This window comes from Paralichthys olivaceus, chromosome 12, assembly GCF_024713975.1.
Source record: "Paralichthys olivaceus isolate ysfri-2021 chromosome 12, ASM2471397v2, whole genome shotgun sequence".
NCBI classification, from domain to species: Eukaryota; Metazoa; Chordata; class Actinopteri; order Pleuronectiformes; family Paralichthyidae; genus Paralichthys; species Paralichthys olivaceus.
The window spans coordinates 18276182-18303537 of NC_091104.1; the positions used below are offsets into that span (position 1 = coordinate 18276182).

At 43.8% G+C, this 27356-nt stretch overlaps 1 protein-coding gene across 4 annotated transcripts in view; it reads right to left on the minus strand.

Annotated features, from left to right (window-relative positions):
• Positions 1 to 27356, minus strand: part of col12a1a (collagen, type XII, alpha 1a) — a 53009-nt gene that overhangs the window by 13320 nt on the left and 12333 nt on the right. For 2 of the 4 annotated variants that reach the window (XM_020085022.2, XM_020085024.2), the window contains exons 14-51: positions 23306 to 23575; positions 21504 to 21770; positions 21115 to 21307; positions 20902 to 21026; positions 19273 to 19422; positions 19070 to 19189; positions 18810 to 18974; positions 18566 to 18712; positions 17722 to 17858; positions 16905 to 17034; positions 16191 to 16336; positions 15587 to 15716; positions 15308 to 15444; positions 14021 to 14150; positions 13543 to 13682; positions 13232 to 13364; positions 13019 to 13042; positions 12097 to 12236; positions 8994 to 9123; positions 8750 to 8889; positions 8530 to 8659; positions 6664 to 6806; positions 5191 to 5320; positions 4924 to 5066; positions 4683 to 4812; positions 3979 to 4098; positions 3747 to 3893; positions 3478 to 3594; positions 3213 to 3365; positions 3007 to 3081; positions 2762 to 2901; positions 2539 to 2662; positions 2297 to 2440; positions 1997 to 2161; positions 1776 to 1814; positions 1502 to 1640; positions 638 to 780; positions 238 to 347 (exon numbers count right to left, since the gene is read on the minus strand). In XM_020085022.2, the coding sequence (XP_019940581.2) occupies positions 238 to 347; positions 638 to 780; positions 1502 to 1640; positions 1776 to 1814; positions 1997 to 2161; positions 2297 to 2440; positions 2539 to 2662; positions 2762 to 2901; positions 3007 to 3081; positions 3213 to 3365; positions 3478 to 3594; positions 3747 to 3893; positions 3979 to 4098; positions 4683 to 4812; positions 4924 to 5066; positions 5191 to 5320; positions 6664 to 6806; positions 8530 to 8659; positions 8750 to 8889; positions 8994 to 9123; positions 12097 to 12236; positions 13019 to 13042; positions 13232 to 13364; positions 13543 to 13682; positions 14021 to 14150; positions 15308 to 15444; positions 15587 to 15716; positions 16191 to 16336; positions 16905 to 17034; positions 17722 to 17858; positions 18566 to 18712; positions 18810 to 18974; positions 19070 to 19189; positions 19273 to 19422; positions 20902 to 21026; positions 21115 to 21307; positions 21504 to 21770; positions 23306 to 23575 (5246 nt within the window). The remainder of the gene's footprint in view (positions 1 to 237; positions 348 to 637; positions 781 to 1501; positions 1641 to 1775; positions 1815 to 1996; positions 2162 to 2296; positions 2441 to 2538; positions 2663 to 2761; positions 2902 to 3006; positions 3082 to 3212; positions 3366 to 3477; positions 3595 to 3746; positions 3894 to 3978; positions 4099 to 4682; positions 4813 to 4923; positions 5067 to 5190; positions 5321 to 6663; positions 6807 to 8529; positions 8660 to 8749; positions 8890 to 8993; positions 9124 to 12096; positions 12237 to 13018; positions 13043 to 13231; positions 13365 to 13542; positions 13683 to 14020; positions 14151 to 15307; positions 15445 to 15586; positions 15717 to 16190; positions 16337 to 16904; positions 17035 to 17721; positions 17859 to 18565; positions 18713 to 18809; positions 18975 to 19069; positions 19190 to 19272; positions 19423 to 20901; positions 21027 to 21114; positions 21308 to 21503; positions 21771 to 23305; positions 23576 to 27356) is intronic. The other 2 variants (XM_069536374.1, XM_020085025.2) reach the window with 2 other exon arrangements.

A 27356-nucleotide genomic window follows, 5' to 3' on the forward strand; every position in this document is an offset into this window, starting at 1 on the left:
AATAACCCATATAAAAGATAATGCAGCCGAATCAAATTAGCTATAGAAGTCACTCACAGAGATTTAAAAGCAATATATGTGAAAGGAAGTACAAAGAGTCAAAACAACACACTGTGTACAAAAGGATCTATCAAGTACAATCAGATCAGTCTGTCCTGTCCAAGCCAAACTTTAATAATATCACTATGCGGTGCACACAGCACCCCTTCTCTTTAGAAAATCATGCTCTGTGTTTACCTTGTGGAAGCTCCCATGGAAAACCTGCTTCACTTGCTCTTCATTAAACGTGGCTTTCTGGATCTCTCCTCGGGTGTCCTTGTTGTAAAACGTGATTGTTTTGCTGGAAGCTGAAAAGAGAGAGGAGTCCTTGATGAATCCCTGACAGCGCGTTACGACGCGGTGGCACGCAAAGCAGGGACGGAACAGCAGAGAACACATGGTTGTGGAGGGAGGAGAGGGAGGAAGATGAGGCCTGGAGGGATTAGGTCCATGGCCGTGATTATGTTCATGCATTACCATGTGTGTTAGAAATGTATGAAAAGAAGAAGTTACAAATGCAGGCTTTCTATGTCCTGCCTTTAAAATCTGACAGGTCAATACACTTCAGCTGAGCACTGAAACACGACGGGAGGCTTACGGTTGACGGTGACCCCGACCTCAGGGTTGTTGTTTTTGTCTGCAATCTGCCAGATATCAAAAGGCTCGGAGCCTGTGTCGGGCAGCAGGCGGAAGAGCAGGATGATGGTGTACGATGGGGGAAGACCCTCCGGATGGATCTCCCTGTTAGTGTTAAAAAAACATACATCGTGAGGTGTCATGAGACCGAGCTGTGCCCTCATTACGCTTGCAGTCGGAACATCATCTGTTAGAAATTAATACCACGTCTATTAAGTCTCGGCACAGTGATACAGCAGCCATTGTCACGCTGGCTGCAGAAGCTGGAACTGATTGCCAGTTTTCCGTGTGGCCTTGCAGAAATTGACCACATATTGAAAGTATTTTCTGTCCCCTCTCCTTTTTTTGCTGCAGTTCGAAGTGTTTCCATTTGTGCACATCAACTCAACGGCTGTGCGCACGCACGCAAAATACGCATCATTACAAACATATTAACAAAATATGCAGAAGGGCTTTGGATACTCAGCCTAAATGGTGGTCTAACAAAGAGACAGAACTCCTCACCCAGGGGTGCTTTGTTGGCTCCCATAGATGGAAGGAGTGCCTGGTCCAGGACACTTTTAAATGCTATGACCAAATCTTTCTCACTGCTAGCACCTAATATTCCGCATGCTTCAACAACAAATAGCAGCTGGCTCAGTGCCAAAGGGCAGAAGGGAAACCCCTCTGACTACAGAGGCAATTGAACATGATTATGAATAATGACTGTGGGTTAAGCACCATTATCGTGCTCAGGAGATGAGGCCAATAGGCTGGGAATATGCGTAAGGTGAGACTCACACAGACACAAACACACACGCATATATTACTCAGCCTCAACTCTTACTTGGTGGGCTGGTTCAAGAAGGAATCCTTGTGTATTCTGTAGGCAATGTAGCTGTTGAAGGAACCCGGCTCCATGGACAGGCCTTTAATGCCGGCGAACGACCGGTCTGTGATGTTGAAAGCCTCCAGCATCCTGAAGCCTGGAGGGATTAAGATAAAGAAACATGAGCCATGTTGACCCTGAACAGAAGATTATAAGTGTAATTTAGAAGTACCAGCAAACTATGTGCAGGACAAGTGTATGTGTATGTTTTATGGAGATGTTTTATGCTTACCAGGTGTGGTGAATCCATTGATGTAGATCAGAGGGCAAGCTGAAACAGGACGAGACATTATTAGGAGTTGGAACTGATAATGGTTTAAGGAATTTGATTAATTTAACTTCTTGCATTTCCTCTGGCAATAGATAAATTATTGGCTTACTTCTGCAGATGCACTTATGCAGAAATATGAAAACTGTAAAGGTGTTTCAATGGTAGATGGATCTCTGTCTTACTAGAAGTGGCCGTTTCACAGATGAAAGTGATCAGGTTGTCCTGGATCTTGGCAAAGGCGTCGTAGTCGTCCACCACGAACACATGTCTCTCGCTGGGCTTGCTGCCGATAAGTCTCAACTCTGTCATGTCGACATCAGCCACTCCGACCACAAACACACTGTAGCCTGTGGGGGAAACACAACAAATAAATAAAGACCATTGTACTACTTCCAATAACCGCTGGCTGTTTTTAAAGTTTTTTAAATCCACCACAACGTTTGGCTCAAAGCAAAACACACATGATAATGATGAACACAGACCTGCATGCTGCAGTTTCTCTGCGCTCTTCTTGACATCATCCTGGGAGCGTCCATCTGTGACCACCACCAGCACCTTGGGGACGTTCCTCCTCATGCCACTGTCCGATGTGAACACCTTCTCATAAACGTGCTTCAGAGCAATGCCTGCATGAAAATAAGGGACCAGAGGGAGAGAGACATCAGGGAACAGACCAATAAAGATGGAAATGTTGAGTCAGAGGTGCCAACACATCAGGGTGTACCTGTCTTGGTGTTTCCTCCTCGGTAGCGGACATTCTGCAGAGCTGACAGCGCAACGCCCTTGTCGTGGTAAGTATTCAGTTTGAACTCTGTCTTGGCATCATCGCTGAACTGCGCAAATGAGACCTGTTCAAAAAACAAACAAAAGATGAATTTAAAAAAATTTAGAAAAAAATCTGGTGAGACAAATATTACTGGGAAGGAAAAGATGAGATTCATGCTGACCTGCATTCCAGTAGGGCTGATGACGTCAAACGCTCCGGTCATGCTCATGACAAACTGGATGACCTTGTTGAAGCTTTCGTCTCCAATACTCCAGGAGCCGTCGATGAGGAAGACCAGGTCTGCCTTGGCACCTTTGCACACTGTGGCACAGATACAATGGTATTAATATGAAGACTCATTTCAGTTAAGATGTAAGAGTTATTATATGTTAGTACGCAGGATGCAAATGTCAAAGTTCTACTCACCGTCGAGCGCAGGGGGGACTGTAACTGGAGCAGGGGGAGTGGGAGGCTCGGTTGGCACCTCTGTGGGTTTGACCACTGCAAAATAAAATACAGACAAATGCAGAAGACTGAGAGGGACGTAGTATACTGCAACAAGTGAGGAGATATTCATATAGTACTTTTACCATTCTCTCATACATTAGTGTTACTAGAAAATGTAATCTTACATGTCCTCTCCTTGACGCTCACTCCAGGTCCTTCCATGTTGGGGGTTTGGGTGTACACAGTGGCATTGTAGAGGGTGTCGGGGGACAAGCCGTCGAAGCAGTAGCTGCTCTCGGAGCCCCTAACAGTGATTTCCTGAGCTCCTCTCTTGGAGGCTGGAGGAGAGGAGAAAATCCACGTCAGACAGATCCATCTTGCAGTAATCCAGCATATTTATTATCTGAATCAACATGGCCTCTTCAAAATGTCATTGAGTTTTACGCTTACCGTCAAAAGGATTGACTTTGAGTCTGTAGGAGGTCGCTGCTCTGTGAGGGGCCCAGCGGATGCAGAAATTGTCGTAGCCAACGTTGTAGGTGGTCAGGTCTGTCACGTTCAGGTACACTAAAGGGAAACATGCAAGGTGTCCATTAGCACATACATGTATTTCTCCTTTGGCCAATTAAACCCCTTTATTTACATGAGAATAGCTCCTGACATGTATCACACTGATTACAATTACGTCTGTTGAAAAAGAGATGATATCATCAACTTACATGTGGTGCCTTGACCAATCAAAGGTCCACTGAGGCCTGTGCTGTACTGTGCCAGCACTTTCAGGTCGTAGGTGGTTCCAGGCTTCAGGTTGTTCAGTTGATGGGAGGTCACGTCTCCAACAAACACCTCCATGGAGTTATCAGAGCCTGGAAAGAGGTATAAATATTTAATCATTACAGGTAACAGCTTATAAATTATGATTATTTCATCTACGTTAAAACACGTTCGTACCCTCAGGCTGGTAGATAAGCTTGTATCCGCTGACCCTGGATGGGGCGGGATCCCAGGCCACCCTGAAGCGGGTGTACCACTCATCAGAAACGCGGAGGTTCCTGGGGCCGAGCATGCCGACTGTGAGAAACAGTAAACAAAGCTTTGGTTTACTGGAATGTGCTGCAGGTTCCTTTGAATTTCACTTTATTTGTTGCTATTGAGCTGTCAACAGGGTAATTACTGTATCAGAGTGTTTTTATGGCTTTTGAATTATGGGTAAAATATATCAGTGTGTGATCAAGAGGGTGATAACACTTAAACACATCATAGACATTGTGTGTGTGGGGGGGGGGGGCCTCAAGGAGTGGAGCGGCATTACGATATTTAATAGGATTTCTTGTGGTTCGAAAGGCAAAATTGAGTAAGACACTGGCCGGCACTCTAAGTATGAGTTATCCCTGAGTGGAACGCAGCCATTTTATGATTCTCTGGCAAACCACAAGAATTTCACTTATTCCATTTCAGCTACAATAACTCAAGATCCTGATCAATGGATCAGTCTATTCAGATTTTTCAGCACTGCTGTGTGTGTGTGTGTGTGATATCTTTAATAAGCATTAGTCCTTTATGCTTGATTTCATGTATTTAAATAGAATCTGCATCAGTTTAAAAGATGCACATAGGCAACACTCATGAGGTTGTGAGGATGGAGCAGTTTGTACCTGTGCGTCCATCTCCTTCCAGCTCTCCTCCTGGTCCATCAGAATAGATCGCGGTCACTTTGATGTTGTAAGGTGTGTCTGGGTCCAGGTTCTGCAGGACCACGTTGTTTCTGTTTCCTGGCACCGTGGTCTAAAATAGAAAAGACAAGCCACGTTAAGAATCAAGAGCATATGGGGGTTATTGTTAGGGTCATCACTTTGGACTATGGTCAGTAAAACCATTGATTATACAAATGCTCACAAATTCGTCAATGGGGTCTCCTGTGATCTGTGCATAGGTGATGCGGTATTGGGTGACAGGGCCGTCGGCATGTTCCCAGCTCACAGAGAGAGTTGTGGTGGTGGGGTCGAACACACGCATGTTCCTTGGGCCACTGCGGGGCCCTGAGTGTGGGAAGAAGAAAAAAGTTTGCCTCTGAGTTGTAAATTCAAACATTTATTCTGCATTTATGCTCTATAGGAAGCATGATACACAGGGTATTTAGATGGTATCAGCTCAGGTTCTTACTTGTCTTTCCACTGTCACTGATGGTGGGTCCTTCGCCATCGCTGTACAGGGCAACCACCCCGACATTGTAGTCTGTGTCTGGGATCAGCTCCAGTAGCAAGGCTGTGGTGGTGGTTCCTGGTACCAAAACCTGCACATAGGCACCAAACGTGTCAGGAACTAACACAGTTGTATGTATTTGTAAACCACTTCAGATCAGTAAAATTAGACAAAGATAATGGGAACGATCCTCCGTCCCTTTCCTCTAAAAGCTGCTTGTGTTGCACACTCCCTCTAACACCTGCCTGTTTCCCAGCAGCTTCTTACTGTCAGCAGAAAGTGAAAGGAAGAGGCAGATATTCCTTTGATGTTTGAGGTTGTGTTGGTGGTAGTGGGGGTGGGGGGTGTTTGACAGTCAGGACAACTGGTTGCATCTCCTCCTCAGTCCCTCTGTGTGTGTGTGTGTGTTTGTGTGTGTGTGTTGTTGTGTGTGTAGGGGTTAGTTTGCGGCGGTAGTAACGTCTGTTCTGGTGCTGTAACCTTGTAACCTCTTGGGGGGGGGTGAACAGTTGTGCTGAAGATTTCAACAGAAAAAGGGAGAACTTGTGCACAGAAGGGGGTTGCATTTGAGGGATTGCGCCATATGTGTGTCAGACCTGCAGACTGGTGGATGAATCTGTTCATGCATGTTCTCATGTGAATGAATCGATATCTGGCCGTCTATTTCAGTTCTCTTTTGATAGCATAACTTTATATCTGCTGCCATCTTTCCTGATTAAAAACATACTCATGTGCATGAGAGTCTCGGTATAAAACTAAGTTGGTAATTCATGCTGCTGATCTCCATCTGGTGTTAAATTTGATGGCGCTGACCGACAAATGCCACATTGCCATTGATGCGTATCAGTGGCTCCGGGCATGGAAAAGGTTTGAGTCTGCCATAAATGTGCAAAGCAATAGGGACAGAGGCAGAGAGCAGGTCTCTATCAATAAACTGGAGTATGCCTCACTCTTCAAAGACCATGTTATTAGGGTCCCAATGTAGAAACTGTTCCTAATGGTGCAGTCTCACTGGCAAAACTTCAAAAGTTGTTGAACCAGAAGTCCTTCACATGTAAAGATGTGGGCACACTGGTGCCAGATGCCTCATACCGTGTCAAAAACAGGAGTTGTAATTAAGGAATCTCTGCTCTAATTAATGGTTTAATGCTTTCGTTTAGAACTGTATCCGTCTGTTAATGAAAAGAATTCAGCAGCACACATGCACCATTTGGTGAATAGACTGATGATTTGCTTTTAATAGCTCAGGATGAGGCTCTTCTTAATGACACATGGTGAACTGTAAAAGTGGGTTCCTCTTTGTGCAACATGTGCTTACACCTCCACCCGCTTTCCTCATGGATCCCTCAGTGTTTGTGTGTGCATATTATATGATTTAATGCATACAATATATGCTAAACTACACTTCTGCCCACACAGCGGATGGAAACTCACCGACTCAGAGGGTCTGGCGCCAGTCAGAGGTGCGTAGACCACCCGGTACTGCTGGACCGGGCCCGTGGCAGCCTCCCAGCGAACGTTCAGAGTGTTGGTGGTGGGGTTGAAGACCTGGATGTTCCTGACGGGGCTGCGCTCCACTGCCAAGCCAGGAATGTAGAGGCAGACGTAATGGTGAGGAAGTGAAAGGTCGGGGTGAGGGTCAGGGTAAGGTAAAAGGGGAAAAAATAGGGTGGAAAGTGGTGAGAAGCGTGATGACAAGGAAGGTGGACAGAGAGGAAACAGTGATGACAAGGTGAGGTGAAAGGTTGGTGACATGAGTGGTTTGTGCAGATTGGACAGATAGACGGATGAGATCACAGACAGGAGACAGAAACAGAGAGATTTTTTTAGTTAGGTACTCAAAAACACTTATAATACCACTATACAGATACACTTATTCCTAGTTTTGCTTTATTATTGATGCTTTTTTATCCTGTAAAGCTTCTTAGCAGACACTTACAAGACTCTACATGTAACCTTTGTGAATCTCCTGAATAGCAGTGCTGCCATTCTTTGTCTCAACTGAAAAAACATGGTCTAGTTGTGCAGACAGCCAATGGCCCAATGAATACATGAGAATGTTTCAATAAAAACAAGAACAATACTCTTAGCAACCGACAGACGAGTTTAAGGCTTTATTTAACAATACAGCTATTAACAGGACACTTCCTGTCAACGCTCTCAAGGTTAATGAAAAGGGAACACAAGGCATATGTGTGGCCCCGTGTGAAGCTCGCCTTCTAAAAAAGCCAAAGCAGATGTTTAGAGGCTTTATGCCGCTCCCCATTATAAACCTATAAATTCAAAGGGGGGGGAAAACGCAGTGAGCTTCCTCACTGTTAAAGTTTCACTGTTGCCCGAGGGGCTGCTTTGAACTTGGAGGCATAATTAACCATCAGCAATTTTGCGATGGTAGAGCTCAAGTGATCCTACATTAAAGAGGATAAGATAAATGTAATTTTCAACAGAGGAAACAATGCTATGAGGTCAATAGGCTCTGATATACTGTACATACTGTATAACAGTTGTTGGGTAATGCGTCCGGGAAAAGACCAATAAACATGAGGCACCATTGCCATGGAAGGGAAAGTGGGGGTAACAGTAGCAGCCATGGAGCATGACCCCAGCCAAGCGAGTTGAGAGCCATCAAACATATAATGCTCTTCATTCATCCCCCCCCCCCCCGTTTCTTTTTCCCAAAGGGGAGCCAATTCCTCAATGTGTCCCCCTCCCCCCATTATCCCAACCACGACCCTCCGCTGCAACCTATAAATGGAGAACATTATGGTAAAAAGAAAGGAGACACCATTATAGTGCCGCCAACCCGGAGGAATTCCTTCCTACGCAATCGCCCCCGCAAAATGCTGACTCACTCCCGGCAGAGGTTGGTGGTTTGAAACGGTGGGAGAAAAATGAAAAAAAAAATGCTGCTGTTTAAACTCACTGCAGCTGATGGAGCTTAGCGCTGTCGTTATTACATATGTTGTATGTTACGTTTTACATGTAAGGTGTAGATTGAGTGTGCACGAACTGCGTTTGATCACAGATTTAAAAAAGCCTTGGATGATTTTATGAAATAAATAATAAATGACTGGCTGCCTTTTGTGTTTAGGTGTCTGAGGAACAGCAAAGCCAGCAGCCGAGGTCAGTGAGTTCATTCTGGACAGACATGAATTGATCCTGACAGTTGAAAAAAACCACGCCACTGTCAATCTCTTCTAAACCGTGAAATCTGTCTTCTAAGGTCGTCTCCACTGCATCTAAATGTCACTTTACTAACTTCTTATCTACATCAGTTAACCATATGCATGCAGTGCTTACATGTTTTGCCGTTTTCCGACATGCGTTGTCCCTCGCCAGCGGAGTAGACAGGAACCACAGATGCGGTGTAGACAGTATCGGACTGTAGGTTCTTCAGCACAGTGCTGTAAGTGCTGCCTGATACCTGCACCTAGATAGAGCAACAACAAGATGTGCATCAGTTTGTGTTTGAGCCCAAAGAAAGCTCTATGCATGGTGGAGAGCTCTTTTCCCAGCTCACCATCTCCTCCTCTCCCCCAGCTGCAGGAACATAGAAGACCCGATACTGACGAACGTTGCCCTCAGCAGCCTCCCACTGGACATTCAGGGTGCTGGTGGTGGGGTCAGTGACCTGCAGGTTCCTAACGCCACCCAAAGGTTCTAAGGTAATATAAAGGTATGATACAGTTAATATTGGGGACATAAGATACCAAAGCTTTTATCACTTTTCATTGGGGGAGAATCTTTGGTGAAAGACAACTTACTGGTCTTTCCGACACCGTTAAGCTCTTCGCTGACTCCTCGGGCGTAGACAGCCACCACAGTGATGGCATATTCGGTGTCCGGGGTCAGCTTGGGAAGCAGGACAGTGGTCTTCTTCCCTCCAACCTGGGTCTAGTTGGTGAAGAGTACATGTTAGCCTCATTGGCTGATAACTCGAAAATCAATCATTACCGTTGCCAAGGAGGCTTTGTTTTCATTCAGATTGTTTGTTTATTTGACTGTTACCTGGACAAGGCAAAAAACTGTAGAACAGATTTTTTTTTTAACTTTATGGAAGGGTGGGGTATGGGCCAAGGAAGAAACCATTACATTTTGGAGTGGATCTGGACAAAGGGGCGAAAGTTTGATCATTTTCCTCAACTCAATCTTTTTTTTTTGCATTTTCACTGATTTCCCACAGAGTAATATATGGATCTTGATAACAATTATTAGGGAATTGATATCAATCAGTGTGGGCTGGATCTATGGTGAATTTAAATGTGGTTTCATGAGAGGACTGTTGCGTTATGTTGACGATGCTGTAAAATGGATGTGAACACTTGGTGAAGACAATGAATGGAGACATAATGGATTTAGATACTTAAACAATAGTTAACTAGTTTAGTTGGTCAGTTAGCTGTTCTTTCTCAAGCTTTTTAAAATTTCCTTCACTGACTGTAGCTCCATCGACCATCTGCAGCTATTAGGGAAACATTTTTTGATTTGTTTTGACACAGAGATAAAAAGTTAAACAACTCTCCATGTGTTTGTTGAATTGATGTCACTAACTTGATGGAAAGAATTCTACCGGAAAACTACCGGACTGTCAACATATCAGAGGAGGAATGCTTTGAGTGTTTTTGGACAGGGTGAGCCACCAGCACACTGGCCAAGGTAAATGTGTATGCTGATGGCTAAAACAGCAGGATGTCTTGTCATTAGGAGCCATGACTGGTGATGAATTTACAACATTGCTTTTGGCTTGAGCTATAAGGACTGCAGATATAATTCAAAAAGAGATTTGAGAGTGTGTTTGCATGATACAGCTCTCTTAAGCTTTCTCAATCAACCGATTTATTCTTTTTAACAGCAATGAAATAGAAAGCGCAAAGACAGACGTTTGATCCTTTGGTCCGATAGTTTTCTTGTTCACAACATGTGCAACATGTGCGTCAGAAATTCCCAAAAACAGACAAAGTAATGCAAAACAGCCTGGGCTAGCTGCCCTTGTTTTAATCCTGACAGTGAACCGAGAAGATTTGGCTAATATTAGCTTGTTATCCTCCAGTTTTCCATCCACCTTTCACTCTGATATCAGCCATACAATCAACACTTTTACATTTCATCAAGTACTGAAGTGGAAAAAATTCCATTTTGTGTTGAAAGCGAAGCTAACTGCCAACAAGATAAAGCTGAATATTGCATAAAAAATCTGACTGTGAATAATAGGGACAGAAAAAGCTCAATGGGCCAGGGTGTACGATTTACAATTTTGTGGCATGAATCTAATTGAGTACCTCTTCCCTAACCTATGGTGACCATCTGGTAATGGCCCTCGCAGAAACCAGTGTTTGGTTTGTCTGTTCTCAGTCTTTGAGCCCATCGCCCCTAACTTCTGATGACAAATTAGTCTCTGGGGGCAACAGCCAATATTTTGGGGCTTCCTGTGTAGACACTGGATATCTGAGCCAAGACAGCTTCCTCCCTTTGCCATACACTACTCACAGTCTAACTACTTTCTTTATCACAGGAGTCAAAGGTTTCTCCACACAAAATATGAGCAGTAATACTTTTTGTAGGTGTTTTAGGTCCAGACAACAGGTTATCTAATCTCTATTATCAGCTACCTGCATATGAATGCAGAGCAGATACATTTCGGAAAATGTGTATCACCTCTTTTTCTCTCTCCCTGCAAGCAAACAGAGCCTGCTCGAACATGATTGGTCTAACTAGAATCCATGAATTAGAAAAACCTTCCAGCCCCCTAATCTTGTCCTTCACCTAAAAATTCTGCATATTCACATGCAGAATCTGGTTATAGAGATTATTCTGTTCTTGGTTACTATAGAAACATGGCAAAACTACATGGCTCTGTTCATTTTTAATAGATCCCTACGAATCCTACTCACTGGTGCTTTAAATTTTACCTGCCTCCTCCACTATAACATATGTTGGCTTCCATCTGGGCTTTATTAAAAAAGAAACAACAAAGAAAGAGGTTTGTCAGCACAGTGGCTTTGTGCAGCTCTTTAAACACAATTCTCACTAAACATACACTGACCTGACTTGGCACATGTACTCCATGTCCAAGCTTTCCACAGCTGATCAAATAGCACACACTGCATGTGGACCATTACAGCCCAGTGCAGAGAAATGTTTGATCTCATAAGTCTCCCAACCAAGCTGTTAAATTATCAGATGTTACAATTGTATCTCATCTCCTCACATTAAGGGTGAAATATAGCTGCTAAAGTTGTTGGAACATTCAACATTAATTTAAGTGGTTGTTTCACAGCTTGTCATTGTGACTATCAGGCTGCAACCTTGTTTAAGAGTGTGTAAAAATGCCTTACAGCACTCTGGAGTCTCGATTTTAAGTCTTGCTCGTAGAAGCGATGAGAAATGTCTGACAGCAAATTGAAACCAAACATTCAGCTGTTCTTTCCAAAAAAGACTTTTGCATATTCAGAGAGGCAGCCAAAAATGCATGACCAGCAGGAGACTCAAGCATCAGGAAATACTAGGAAGGGGTTTTGTCCACATTAATGCCACTATTTCCAAACAACAGATTAAGAGATTTTACTCAGAGTAAACTAAAATAATGCAATACTAGTAGCAGATGTTTAGTTAAGTGTATATTTCTTGGAGGCAAAGCTGCTCTGGTGGAAGAAACAAATCCACTGACTGAGTAAGCATCTTTGTCAGGCCAAGTAATGCAAGACTGAAGTCCAGTGAAGACGACAAGGAGTAAGACGGAGGAGTAAGTAAAGCTTACTGGTGGCTAATGACGGAAAGATTTAATCGAGATGTGCAAACGTTTCAGCATTTACCAGATCAGATTTTCTGACATTTCACATTAAAGTAGATATACAATTCCATACTTACTGTCTGGGTCCTGCCTCCAGCTGTGGGGACATACGTGATCCTGTAGTTCTGGACGCGACCTGGAGCTGGATTCCACCTGGTGTTCATACTGGTGGTGGTTTCGTTGAACACAACAAGGTTGGTGGGAGGTGCATTGGGGGCTGGGAAATGCACACATAAACCAATATCGTAATTACAACCTTGTTAATCAGTCATAAGCACATTCACTCCATGGATTTACATAAAAATGTCTTTTAAAGACACTGTCCTTGATATTTTAGTCAGTCTATGTTCAACTGTGTATTCTTAGGCTTGAATGATTCACTTCATTGACATATCAGTTAATTTACTTCTCATACTATAACAAACAGGTCTGTCTCATTTGTATCAAGGACTGTGGCTTTAAGAGAAGAAAAGACAATCCACCTCTGGGGTTTTGTCTTTTCTGAAGCATGGATGGATTCTGTTGAACAGCCATGGATTGATGGAAGGATGGATGGACTGATTAATGCATGAATGAAGGCAATGAATGGATTGATGGATGGATGGATGGACTGATTAATGCATGAATGAAGGCAATGAATGGATTGATGGATGGATGGTGGAACAGATGATGGATGATGGAATGGGCTGCAAAAACAGGGATGCAAATCTCTGTTTTGCAAGGCATGCACAATTGAAATCCAGTTTTCTGAGTCATCAACAGCCGTGGGTTGAATGGCATGGACATTGGGACAAACGGATGAGGACAGACAAACACGCGATGAAACCAGATGTTTCAGCTGTAGCATCATTGGAGCAGTGGATGGGTTAAGGGTATGGCTTGATGATGAAATGATGCTTATCCAATGAACAACATAGCTTATGACCACATGGATGATAACACATGCTTTCTTTGCTTGGAAGGAAAAGCATCTTCTTGCTTTACCACAAATATACTTACCTGCGCTATCACCTTGTCTGGACACTAAAGAGGCAGAAATAGAAAGGTATAATGGCCATACCGTTCACTGAACATGTCACTCAGCATATTTCCAGAAGGTTAAATCAAAAGTTAAATCAGTGTATTGCCTTGGTTCAAGAGCCAACACTGAGTCTATCAAACAGCTGAGGTATTAAAACTGGATATAGTCGTCACAGAGCTGCTAGATCTTACATGTTCTCTCAGTGCCCATCAGATCCTCGCTCTCTGATTCATCTGGGTAGATGGCAGTGACCGTCACGTCATAGGGCGTGTCTGGCTCCAGGTTCTCCAGGACGTGGGTAGTCTCATCGTTGTTCAGAATGGACTGATGAAGAAAACATTAACAGATCACGTGGGAAGGTGCTTGACTACAACTTAATCCAATACAAACAAAGGACACAAATTCCATTTTAAAGTGATTGTAATTTGTTTGGTGCAGCAGTCTGTTTTTTTTCTGTGGGACTCATCGTTTTGAGGACTGAGGACAGCTGCTTTTCTCTTACATATTGGAAGTTGTTCTCTCCCTTCTTTGTCCAGCCAATGCGATACAGAGCAACATCGGGGGCTCCGTGGTCCCAGGTGGCCCTGAAGCTTGTCTGGGTAACCTCTGAGAATCGTAGGTTCTTTGGAGCAGGAACCACATCTGCAGAGAAGAGGGAGGGAAGTTAGTTAAAATGACTGCAAGTCCACATCCACTTTGCCATCATATAATACAACATATCTTTGTCTGTTTGTCTGTATGTGTCTCACATGTCTCAAGAACTGTTCATTTTATCGGCTTCATACTTGGCATGTATACTTTTAAACGCCCAACGAAGTACAATGTCAGATTTAGTGCGATTTGGACACACAATACGTCTTTGTGCGCTGCTTCAACAATAAATCTGCAACTAGCATTACCACAGCCTACGCAAACAGCCCATTCCAAACAGGCAAGTTCAGAACGGACACTGCACTAGTTATAATCATTTTCACTTTTACCTGTGATTGCGTCTCCCAGCATTGGCTGTCCAGTGGTCTCGTCATAGATCGGAGTAACAGCCAAAGCATACTCGGTCTGTGACATCAGGTTGTCCAGTTGTTTGGTGGTCACATCTCCTCCAACTTCCAGCTGTTAACATTTAAACATGTTTGTTGTAAAAATGTTATCAAATCAATACAAATACACAGAGTTTCTTTATGCAATTTGAAAGTAGAAAAGACTCCATATGTTTTCCTCTTCAGACAGATGTTTGCCAGATCTTGTGAAACTTCAATTCCGCTCTGAGTGTGCGTTTCCAGGAGCTTTGGCGACAGTGGTAATATTCACCTAATAACACTTGGTTGGAAACTTGACGAGAAGGTATAAAACTGTGCTTGATCCAGAGGAAAATGGGAAACAAATAGACACTCAACAAACAATAACAAGCTGCAGAATTTGACTGAACACCAGGAATACTTACAGGAAATACCACACTGCTTTTACTGCTCTAGATTCCATTAGGTTTTATTAGCTTAGCCTCAAGAAATAAAACTAGAGGGAAACATTTTCGATACCAATACCAGCTGCTGTATGGATGTGTGATTGTTTGCACTCTCATTTTCATTATAAACAGACACTTTATTAGTCTCTAAGTACCAAAAAAGCATGCAGAGGGCTTCAGCTGGTGGGGATATGTCCTGCAGCTTGTGCTGTGAGGGGCACACTGTCACTTATTAGGCTCTATCACTTAATATAAAGGTCAGACATGACGTTTTACCACTCTCTTGGCAACTACTGACGATCACATCCTCAGCCCATGAGTCACTTTCACATGTGTGTTTCCACCAAAGGGGTTTTGAGGATCGCCTCAATCTGATTTATAGCTAAGGAAATGGCAAATGAGAGATCTTAAGAGTTTGCTGCCGTACCCCAATCCTCAATCTCTACAACCACCAAAAACACCCTTTAATCCCTCACCATGAGGGACCAAGTTTGGATAGTTTCATGATCTATTCTGGACTCCAGAATATTCCCTGACGCCCCCACCCCCCTGCCAGCTGCAGTCTCCATTATGTGGTCCAAGCCAAAACTTTGAAGGATCAATCAAAATAATATCTAAAGAAGTTTATCACCATCAAACCAAATGGCTCAAACAGACATTAGAACAGTCTCAGTGTAGTGTAGGTTATGTAGGAAATGGATTGGTAAAACATTGGCTGCTAAAAGCCTGTTTAAATTTTTTTTTGTTTTAATGGGTTTCAGGACGTGGGGAAAGGGAAGCAACACAGTGGTGGAACTAAACTTACCTCTTTAGCTTCTCCATCCTCAGGCTTGTAGGAGATGAGGTACTTGCGAACAAGACCAGGAGCAGCATCCCAGTAAAGCCACATGGTGCTGTGGGTGACATCACGAACCCTGAGTTCGCCTGCAGGTGGTAGGGGCACTGAACGAGGAGCAGAAAGTCAGTGTTAGTCTCTAGACAGGTTGATATTTAAATGAATGAATGTTAAAGACAGTCCTGAGTTCACAGTGGCCCCAGTGCATCTACATTATCGAAATCAACTCATGATTGAATGACCACATACGTGTGACTCCCTGCTTGGTCAGTGGTTCGCTGGCTGATTCTCCGTGCAGGGCAAAGAGGGACAGCGTGTAGGCCGTGTTGGGGAGCAACCTCTCCAGCTGGACATCAGTTGTGTCTCCTCCCACTCTGATCTGGAAAGGGGAAGCAGACAAAAAAGACAACATGAGGTCAGAGGGGAGCTGGATGACAGGGACCGCTCATTGTCATGGAGAGAAACATTTGGACAAGAACATTGAGATAAATGATCTGTTGCTGAATCTGGTTGTGACCCACTGGGTTTGACACCTCATGAACAAATGATGATGTTCCCTTGTCAGAGTGAGCTCATGGTTCGCCCACCCCTTCGTGACTAACAGTGTTCCTCTGTGTTATCCCTTCTGCCTTGTCTGCTGAATGGTGAGGCAAACACTGGCCACTTTGTAATGTGGTATTTCAGTGTGTGACTTCTGTGTTTTGTCAAAAAACTGCTGACAGCAGGTTGCGTTTGGTCCCATGTAGCGTTTAGCAGCGTGTTTACGAATGCATGCATTTTTTCCCCCACATGTTTTTTTCCCCCACACGTAAACACATCATATCCATAGCTGATTGGCTGCGCGCATTCTTACCTCCTGCTCAACGGTGGGCTCTGTGGCGTTGATGGCGCTGTAGAGTAGCATGTAGCCCGTGGCGCCGGCTGCCTGCTCCCACCTCACCCGCATGGTAGTGATCTGTTCATCGTAAATGTCCATCCTCCTCACGGCACTCAGGGGCACTGGAGAAAAAAGCAATTATGTTAAACATACACACATGTGCTCACAGGAATACAAACTGTAGATAGTCATATTTCTGTTTCCTTGTTTTCTTTTATTTCAGACAATTTCTCAGACTTATCAATGCTGTTTTATTTGTGCTTTTATAGCTGCTATGTAACACTATTAAATCTCTGCTACTTGAGAGAGCACCAGTAAAACAGCATAAAGAAGGAAGTCAGAGTTAGACACCAGTGTTACCATGTAAACTGCCTCCAACTTTGCATTTACTTAAAGTTTAAGATATATGTATATATATATGTGGCTAAGTCAGAGGGATTCAGAGGCAGCAGACCCAAAGAGAAAAGACTCATAAAAGTAAAGGCTGAAGTGCGAAAGAGCCTTTCGATAAATTCTAGGATGTTGAAAAAAATATTGCTCGATTGAATTCCAGGGAACTGTTTGGCATTGACGGGTGACTGCATTCAGGTGAAATTGTAATTGTTACATAGTTTATTTGAGGTAGTTTATATTATATAAATGATACAGGTTGAGAAGTAAGTCAAAAAAACTCAGGAAGAGAAGACATACATGTTGTCTCAGTTCCTTTAAGAGGCTCGCTGCTCTCTTCTCCGACCAGGGCATAGACGTTGACCAGGTACTGGGTCAGAGGGTTGAGTTGCTGGAGGACCACCGTGGTCTCAGTGCCGTCCACGAGCAGCTATTGACAAAGGAAGGAGTTAGATGAATGTAGCTGCAGTAGCGAGCTGTAGTTTAAAGAGTCAAACCTTTTTGATAAAGTTTACATGTCTGTAGATATTTTCTCAAAATAAAAGGGGGGGGGGTTGTTGGGGAAGCTCTAATTCATTTAGGAGCAAAATAATCAAAAGCTCTATCTGTTTACCAGATTTACTACAAGCTTCCAATTAAAACCAGAAAGCCCTTTGACAAATTTCTACTGACCTAAATCTCAACATGTGCCTCAATCCCAGATGCATAAACAATAATAAAACCTCAACAACTGTGTTCACTATTAAAACCATGGGAGCTGGACAAAAACAAACATCTACTGTGTGTAATGAGATTCAGACACCAAAAACGTATCTTGCCACACGTTGTGGAGCCAAGACCCTGCTGGCCAACAGGGCTACCACTCATGTGGCCATTATTTGCGTTCTAATCTTCTAAACTAAGAGCTGTGTGTGTTTTTGTTTCCTTGCCCCGAGTCAGATCGTAATGTAATAAGACACTCACACAGCGAGACGCCAACACAAACAGGATAGACGTGCGAATGGAGATTCCCATTTATACCCACACAGGAAGATGAGCTACGCATACTGCTAATTTTTGTGTGATTGGAATGGAAGACATTTTTTGGAGTTGTAGCACATTATGGCATAAGATTTACCTGCAGTGGCTGTCCTGACGCAGTCATGTACTCCACTCGGTACCTCTCCACTGGGCCATCAGGAGCGGTCCAGGAGGCTCTGAAGGACTGGTGCGTCACTTCGGATGTCACAAGATCAGTAGGAGAACCTGGTGCTCCTCCAATTCAGGTGTATGTACAGAAAGATAGAAACTAAAATATGGGCCATCACAGTGATTATTATACATTGTTAGTCGTTGGATTTCTTTGGAAATCACCAGAAACCCCTCGTCAGTAGGCCAGCCAATAGTTACACATCATTGTGATATCATGTGATGTCACAGAGGCTGACAGGAGGAACTGCAGCAATGGAAAGTCAGGGAAAGTGATTTGTTTTCTGAACGTTAGAGCATGTAAATCATTTCAAGTATTAACACAAATTAAAATTTCTGAATATGAGAAAAATATGTCTCCTTTAATCATGAAAGAGCGAAAACAAATAAAATGTGGCCACAGATAAAACTTTGATTTGGTAAAAAGTTCTAAAGGAACCATGTCCACATCAAATTATGGAATAAGATTAAAGCTGCGTCCCCCAAGAGGTTCCCCAATAGGAGCTCTTTGATTTGATTAAGTCCTATTCCACAGAGGCAGGAATAATAGTGGATGAAGAAAATAACAGATCTGCAATCATTTTCAAGAGCTCAGCTGGTTCTTAGCTTTTAGTGTTGCCTTCCATGGTGGGCCAGACATTAACTGTCTGTGGGTTTGGGATGATCTACTCTATGTTTATACTGCATATCAAACTGTCTGGGAGCAGAGCAGTTGGTGTGGATGATCCTGTGTGAAGTTATTGATATTATTCACAATTTAAACCCATCCATACCTGGTCCCTTGACACTGTTACAGAGGTTCTCTGTAAGATTGTCCACAATGTCCAACAGGAAGGAGAAGTCAGCTACGTTGTACATGTGAATTTCATCCGGATCAGTGGCAATGGACCTCAACTCGTTCTCATCAGCATTCTTCACACCTAAACCGCAGTGATAAAGTCGATAGCATTAGTAGCTTGCACCACATGGAAATCTTAGATCATATTATTAGTCTGCAAATAAAGGGAAGTGAATTACCGACGGCATAAAGCTCAATGGCTTCATCACGCAAGTTCTGAGAGTTGACGATGACGTCGTCCTGGGATTTGCCGTCAGTGATCAACACGCCGATCCTTCGAGCGTTGGGTCGCATCCCGACGTTCTCTTTGAAATTGTTCTGGAGGATGTAGTTCAAAGCCAGACCTGCAATGGAGACAACAGGCACTCATCACACTGATTCCAAAGTGAGACAGAGAAGCTGTGGTGCTGCCACTATTAGACTGAATAGATTGAAGTACCAGTTAAGGTGTTTCCGCCTTTGTAGGGCAGGTTAGCCACAGCATCCAGGAGGGAGTCCCGAGTACTGTGAGCATTCAAGTGCCATTCAGTCTTGGGGTCTCCACTGTACTGTGCAAGACCTGTAGACACAACAGCTGTTAGACCAATTCAAAAAGACCAATTTTCATATTATTGGTTGTAAGCAGTTGACCAATACACCCACCAATTTGGACCCTCTCTGGGCCGATATCAAAGACTCCCACCATACGGGAGATGAAGGCACGAATAGTCTTGAAGTTGAGGCGTCCAATACTCCATGAACCATCCACCAGCAGCACAATATCGGCCTGTGCAGTGGTCTTGCACGTCACATCTGAGTGGCAGAAGTGAATGTGTCATCATGTGCAGAGGGGAAAGATGTAGTTCAACTGTCATGTGCACAATAGGTGTGGTCTGAATTATAATGGTGTGGAAGATGTTCAAAGAAATGTGAGAGTAAAGGGAAAGAGGGAAAGAAAAGTTCATGACACCAAAAAGGACAAGGACATCAAAACTATTTCTACAATCTTAAACACTCATCTCCAGGAATAAGCAGTAATCATCTAATTTTCTTCCTCTCAGAGGAATTTGTCATGATTATTATCTTCTTGTCTTGTGGCATGTGGAGACAGTATTTCTCTCTTTCATCCCAGAGGGCAGATCAGGAATAATACGCCCTTAGTGCCCCATGACATATCACAGGGCCTCCACTGGAGAGCGGATGAGTGTGTTCTCCAGAGCTGCAGGGTAATATTCAGATCCTGTTTTCCAACACACAGCTGCGCGGCGACATGGTAGGCATCTGATCCTCAGCACCTAAAAGACGGCTGCAGATGTGCAACGGGGATAGATGTTGCACTAACTGCCACTGTCTGCAACTGAAAACAGGTTATATATTTGATTTACACATTGGTTTGCTTAGACAGAAAATCCAAAGTATAGTCGCTGCAAAAGAGGACCAGCTGTCAAGCTTACAGAGAGAGCGTGTAGAGGTACGTTGGGTTGAATTAAAATTAAAAAGGGGACAAATTACACAAAGTTACGATGTGGTGTCAAGATGATTTTCTTATCCATCTATTTATTCCAGAAATCTGTGTCAGTCTGAATGTGGCTCTCATGTCCCATATTCTCAATTTATTCTCTGTATTAGTGAAATTAGGACAAAAAACTAAATTTAAGATTTTTGCCACACCCACAACTGTCTTCTGTCTGAGAACTGTACTGTAGCCAATAGACAGTACAGGAAGATTAATTTTTTGCACGTGAATGTGCATCTCCCTCCCTATTAAGACTAGGCCTGCAGCTGCAGCGGTCGAGCTGACCTTTTCCAGTTCCTCCCATGCAATCACGAACATTTTCCTCCTCTCACTAACTGCACCAACTCACAAGGTAGTAAAACATTTTCTTACTGCAAACAGATTATAAGCAAATGGCTCGATTCTACACTGGCTGGAAATAAAAAGCGGAAGCCCAAAGTGACACAGTAAAGATGGGCCAGAGGGGCAGACAGATGGAATTGCCATTACATCTGTTATTTTGTGAGACAAAATGCTAAGAGGAAAGGCATTCAGAGAAACTCCTTAGCTTTTATGGGGCATGGCTATAGAGAGCATTTTTTCCAAAGAAATAATTTACAATGTGATTCAAACGGGAGAAACTACCTTAATGGTAATAACAGGCATAGCAATTGAATAACTGATAGCAGAATAAAGAATGAATAAATTACAGTAGTTCATGTTCTTGTTGGCTTGAGAATAATGTTTTCTGTTCTCACTTTCATAATAAAGTACATTATTTTGACGGAAAACTTCACCTGTTGGCACATAAGGTGGAGGGTCGGGTTCGTCACTAAGAGTGGTTTTCTCCTCTCCAGCCAACGGCATACTCTCTCCTCCATCAAACATACCAAACACATTCACTGTGTATTTGGTACCAGCTCTGCAAACCCAAAAAAAACCAATGATTTTTACATGATATATCAGAAAACATTGTTTGTAAGATGAAGGGAATGAAAATGAGGACACACCTCAGCTCCTCCAGCACCACAGTATTGTCGTAGGGGCCGACTTGGAGTTCTCCCAGGTCGATATCCTCCCCTGAAGGGTGGAAAGTGACCTTGTAGCCCTTAACGTCGCCGGGAGCATGATCCCAAGTGACACGGAAGCTGGTCTTGGAAGGCTCAGATGTTTGGAGGTTCCTAGGACCTTTGAATGGTGACACTGGAGAAAAGAGTATAGTTTAGTTGAATGACTAAATGAGCAACAGGAATATTCAAGTTAAACTAAATACTAACATATACTTTAATATTGACTTTTAGTATGAGATGGTTATGACTGGGATGAGAACAGGATTGAGGCAAACAGAGGCAGACAGAGCACCATTAGTGTTGGTGTGATTAATAATAGACTGACGTACGTGTTGTTCCCTCTCCTTGCCTCGCTCTGCCCTCTCCGAAACGGTAGACGGGCAGAACAGTGATGTCGTATGTGGTGAGGGGAGTAAGGCGTCGCAGCACAGTGGTGGTAGTGCCACCAGGCACCTTAGCTGCAACCTGGCGCCCTCCAACTTGAGGTTTGTAGGTAACACGGTAGTTGAGCACATTTCCAGGTGCCGCCTGCCACGCCACCTTCATGGTCTTCTCCGTCTCCTCAGAAACTACAATCGCTCTGCCTGCGGCGGAGACTGCATAGAAGGGGGGAAGGGTGAAAAAGGTTAAAGGAGGAGAAATGATGAATGACAGGTCGGGGGGGGAAATGTGGACTTTGGGCTTCGTTCAGATGGGAATCTGTGCTAAATGTGTGCTTAGCTGCCTATACTTCCAATATACCTGTGGAAATATAAGCAGCATGGCTTTCCTGCTGGTAAGTAAACTAAACAGTAACACGCTTGGCTACCTCACAGTCTTTTATCTGGATATCTGCTCAGTTTCCACATGCGTGTGAACACAAACACACCCAAATATTTCTGATTTTCAGAGGGATACATTAAACAGGCCCAAATTTACATGATTGATTGTGTTTAGTCGGTGGCTTTTGGGAGCCAGACATAGATGCCATGTGAATTTAAGCAAACCCCATAGTTTTATTTTTTTCCTTTGAGTGTCTATAGTGTTTTTTCTATTTTATTTTTGGAGCAGGGAGGGCAAGTGTGAATTGTCAAAGGATTCAAAACGAGCAAAGGAAAATATTCTGAGCGCTCATTTTTATTAACGGAAAAAAGCAGCTCATCCAAGTTTGCTGTGTGTGGCTCAGCCCCCAGAGACCTGTGATTTGTGAAGAGCACATGAAAAGAGAGCCACAGATAGCGGGTGCAGTGTGATGGAAGGAATGAGCATAGTGAACATTTAAGCCCAAAGCCACCTCTGGGTTGTGTGTGGCGTGTTTGCCACTGTTCTCGTTCGCCAGAATCAATAAACACTAACGATGGTTGGAAATAATTTTTTTCCCCTAGACCACATTCCATCTCACTAAGTGGTGACAATATCCCTCCCTGAATGTTGCGAGTTTCCGCTCAATGTGCTTTTCTCATCCAAGCACAAGTTCAGTCTAACAAGGGGGAGAGGCCGACGTCTATCTGTCCTGCATATCCCAGGAAAACAGGGTGCAGGTGCGCTAGACATTACATCACCTCTGTACATACACATGCACAGTCTTAAAGATGGGCATGCAAAGTCTCTAACATCTTGATGACTCAGCCAAGGCGTTAACAGAATATGTGTCTCTGACAGATCTACATAAGAGCCAGAAACGTCTTCTACAGCTAAATTGAATTTCATGAAGAATTTTTTAACCAGATTCCTCGATGATGATCCTCTAAAGTCTATAAGTGACTAGGAAGGATAAATAAAACTTTAAGGTACAAGATGTGTTAATGACAAGAAAGTCTAGACCTGGACTCTTGGCTTTTAAAACGATTACTGTGACAGTTACCCATGAAAAACTGTTTAGCTGTCCCTTTGTGGTCAGTGAGGTTTTTAATGGCTTTTATGGTCACAGAGTGAAATTGGATGAACACAACTTGACACTTTCATATTGCGACATTCAGAAACTCAGAAATGTGAAATGAGAAAGGAGGAGCCTCAGGAAGAGACAACTAAAAAGACAGATATAAAAAATACGAATGAGGCAGATGACGGGAGTGAGAAAAGATGAAAATGGAACGATTAAGTGAAGGAGTGAGTTTATGGTGCAGGAGATCCAGCATCTTAAGTGACTTACCATCCGTGGTTTCCTCTCCGACCAGAGGCTGGCCCTCTCCGTGGCCATAGCCAGCAAACACAGACACCTGATAGCGTGTCTCCGGGGTGAGGCCGTCCAGAACTGTGGCGGTGGTGTCTCCTGCTATTGTCTTCTCCCCGGCCTCCTCGGTGAACAGAGACTTCCACCTGATCCGGTAATGACGAACGTTGCCGGGAGCCGCTACCCAAGACACGGCAAAACTGGTGTCTGTGACGTCTTTGGTCACCAAGTCTCTGGGTGAACCGAGCTCTGTGGATAAATACAAAGGAAAAACATTAGCAGAAGTAGAGGTCTTAAATCTGCCATACAAACTGGATACAGAAAGTTGGTAGTGTTGCAGGTTTAATCTAGTTTCCCTAAACAAATTTCTCAGGATTTTCTTTGTTTTGATTTATTGCAATGGATAATAGTTGAACTAAGATGGTGGTGTTAGTGCTGAACTACAAAAATAACCCAACCCCTCCCCAGCTCAGCGAGGGATTTATCCAGGTGGTGTTGATTTATTATGCGGATATAGAAATATTGTAGGTTGGAGGAACACAAGGGTTGGCAAATTGAACGAACCCCAGCGATAAGCCACCAACAGTTACTCATCCCTAACCCCTCAGGATCTGTTTCAACAACCTGATTCTCTCCCTTCTTGATCAGAAACCGCTGGAAAAATATCTGCAAAACCAATCACAAATCGCATATCCACCCCAGTGCCTCTCCCAGCAGCACTTTAATTTTCCATTGAAACAGAGGAAACCAGAGCCACGAAAGTGTGCTTGCTACAAATGCAGATGGTGCGCTCCCTCTCTCCTTTCCCTCCTTCGCTCACTTTTCCTGATAGATCGTCATGAAAGGAGACAGGCATAAAATATAGGGTGGAGGGGGATTTTGCGGTAGTGTTTCGTATAGAGCAGCCAGCACATGCTTGGCTGAGAGGGATGCCCATGTTGAGATGGACTCCCAACCGTCTGGCTGCCATATAGAGGAGCTGTATCCACCACAGAAAGATGGGCTGCGCCGCACGTATCCTCCTACACAACCACTGAGATTGTGATCCTTGCTCGAGCCCCTCAGGCCCTACATGCCAGCACCTAATGACAAAATAATCACAGGCTGAGCGGAGCGGAGCGGCTGGGTGGTCTCTGTCAAACCCTATTAATATGACTGAGGTTTGACAGATATAAGTAATTTCTTTCTTTTTTTTTTAAAGCCAAATGCAGAGATTGAGATGCACCACAAATCTTCCACAAGTCCCACAGATGATTGTTCGGAAAATTTAAGAGAAGTCTGAGCACAAAAGGCAGCCACTGTGTCCATCTGTCACCCTGTGAGTCCGCATCAGCATCAGTCCATCACAGAGGAACTGGAAACTCATCTGAACAGAAATCAGAGCAGCAGCCAGCCAAGCAGAGCAGACTGATCCTTCAGAGCAAAGGCCAGATAGGAAGAGTGATGGCCGCGAAATCAGACTGATGAAGAGTTCCAGATATTGGAGCACCATGAAAACAGTGAGGACCACTAATAAATACCCAGATCATTCTGTTTAAAAGGTTCTAACTGCCAACTGCACAGGATGAACTTGACTGACTTTTACAACTGTGTGAGAACCAAGGACAAAAGGATCAGAAGAAAATGACTTCTGCAGGCACTGGCTCCCTTTTCATCAATGCCTGCAGACAAAAGCTTGCATGTAGTATATTTATCTTCCCATTATCTATGCCGCTTATCCTTTGAGGGTCGCGGGGGAAGTTGGACCCAATCCCACCATTCCCTTGAATGAGAGGCGGGGAACACCCTGGACAGGCCACCAGCGTATAGCAGTGCAAACAACCTTTCACACTCACATTCACACCCTCATTCAATATAGAGTCTACAATTAACCTAACCCCTCCAACTGCATGTCTTTGGATTGTGGGAGGAAGCTGGAAACCCAAGTGTCCCCAGGGAGAACAAGCAAACTCTACATGGAGAGACCCCGGCTGCACCTGGAGCCTTCTTGCTTTGAGGCAACAGTGCTAACCACTGAACCACCGTGATGCCCCCATGTACTATGTGCATAAGGAAAATACAAAAATAAAATTGCTGAATCTCCTTGTCTAAGTTTATTTCTCAAGGACCCCTTAACTGCATCTGCGCTTCAAGGAGAGGGCCACTCTCAAATTAAGACCTTGGATTAGGCCTGATCACAAATTCACACGAAAGCCTCGCCCATGTCTTGAGAAAACCACATATGACACAACTGAAAATCATCAAGGAGATTTAGTGCAGAGCATGTGCTGACATAACATACAGGTCTGCAGCCGAAGATGCCTGAAGCCTTATTTGGATCTCAGTACGAAAATGCTGAATTTAAAAAGTGAGGTTTACCCGGGTTTATTCAGGTTTTATTCTGTAAACCCCCAAATCACTGCAGGAAATGCACTGCTCACTCAAACTGCCATCTCAGCACTGGCATCCCACTTCAGTTTTCCCTTACTGTATTGCTCTTGGTTCTAATACTGTACATCTGAGCCACAAAAATGAAGCCTTCAGTGTCTCCATGCCAGGGTTGCCCATCTCTGGCTTTTTACCTCAGAAGACCTTCAGAGCCAAGGAGAAAAAAATAGTCTGGCAGTAGCACTGAGGGAGCCTGGCACAGCTTAAAAGTTCGCAAATGCATGACTTTGAGAGGAAATCAAACCAAGATGCTACATTTTCACCTGGTGTTGTGCTGCTCTGCGAGTTAGACAGTAAAAAAAAAAAGACTAGGTGCCTCTGGCACATGGGAAAACATTTGCAGTGCAATTTAAGTAATTAGTTATTAGAGAGATGGGTACAATGGCTCCTTCGGGGGGATTGGTTCATTGGCTGAGCTTCACTCGCCAAGCCACCCTGCAGCAACCCGGTTCACATTTTTAAAAGGCCTTTTTTTTCTATTCGTCCTCACCCTCTCTCTGCCTCTGCCTGTCCTCTGCCCCACCCTGGAGGAAGACAACCAGACAGCTCTCCCCGAGCCCAGACAGACAGCTCACAAGCCTTTTCAAGGTCCTCGTAGGTAACATCTTCCACATGTCGGATAAAACGGCTTCTTCCTAAGTAAATAACTTTGGCTATGTTTGTGTATAATATTGGGATGTTCATCCAAGCATTCACCATAACACCTTCTCTGTCCTCCTTCTGAGTCATTTCAGGATGTTTTAATCCTGTCCCACTCAATGCTTCTGGACTGGCGACCATCCACCACCATAGCCACAACGGAGGGCTTTGTGTGAGCCACTGTCTACTGGTTCTCGCCTACATGGACTTCACGGGGGGGGGGTCACTCAACATGAGTGGCACTCTAAACAATGAGATCAGTGTTGAAGCCTGCTGATGTCATGACAGATTGACAGAGCTGGCTAAACAAAGTGCTTTGTCATGGAGCTTCTTTTTTTCCTGCGGGGGTGTGTGGCCGATGACAGCACAGAGTTGACCAGCGGAAATTAACTGTGTAATCATACCCAAGCCCTTTGGTCAATGTGGGAAAAGAAAATCCCTTTCTTTCAGATACTCGCACTCATCAAAATGTAAACAAAGATACATTGTACTGGTTGTGAGTTGAAATTTAAAATTTCGTCAATTCTAAAGTACACAGTATGATGTCCTAAATGTCCTATTATGCAACCTAGAGCACAGGTCCATGTGGTCAGCAATAAATCGTTGAATAGGAACACACTGTTTCTACTCATTCTTCTCAACACACATTATGATGAATAGAAAGTCTATGGATGGGTCTGTGGCTTCAAACTGCTTTCAGAAAGGAGTCCAATTCAAGGCCAGCTAAGACTGCAACTGTGCCGTTTCTATCTTGGCGCACAAAAAGATAAATAAAACACAGTAACTGACTGATTTTTAAGACAATAGAGAGGTCATAACTAATACCCTCCAAGCTTAATTTGTCCTCGATGCCTTTGGATTGACTGGCGACTGGACTGGACACAATACAAAATGTCCACGTATGTTTTGGCCTCTTTAGACTCATCTGACCCCCATTCTAATGGAGAGTCAGATTCAGAGGCAG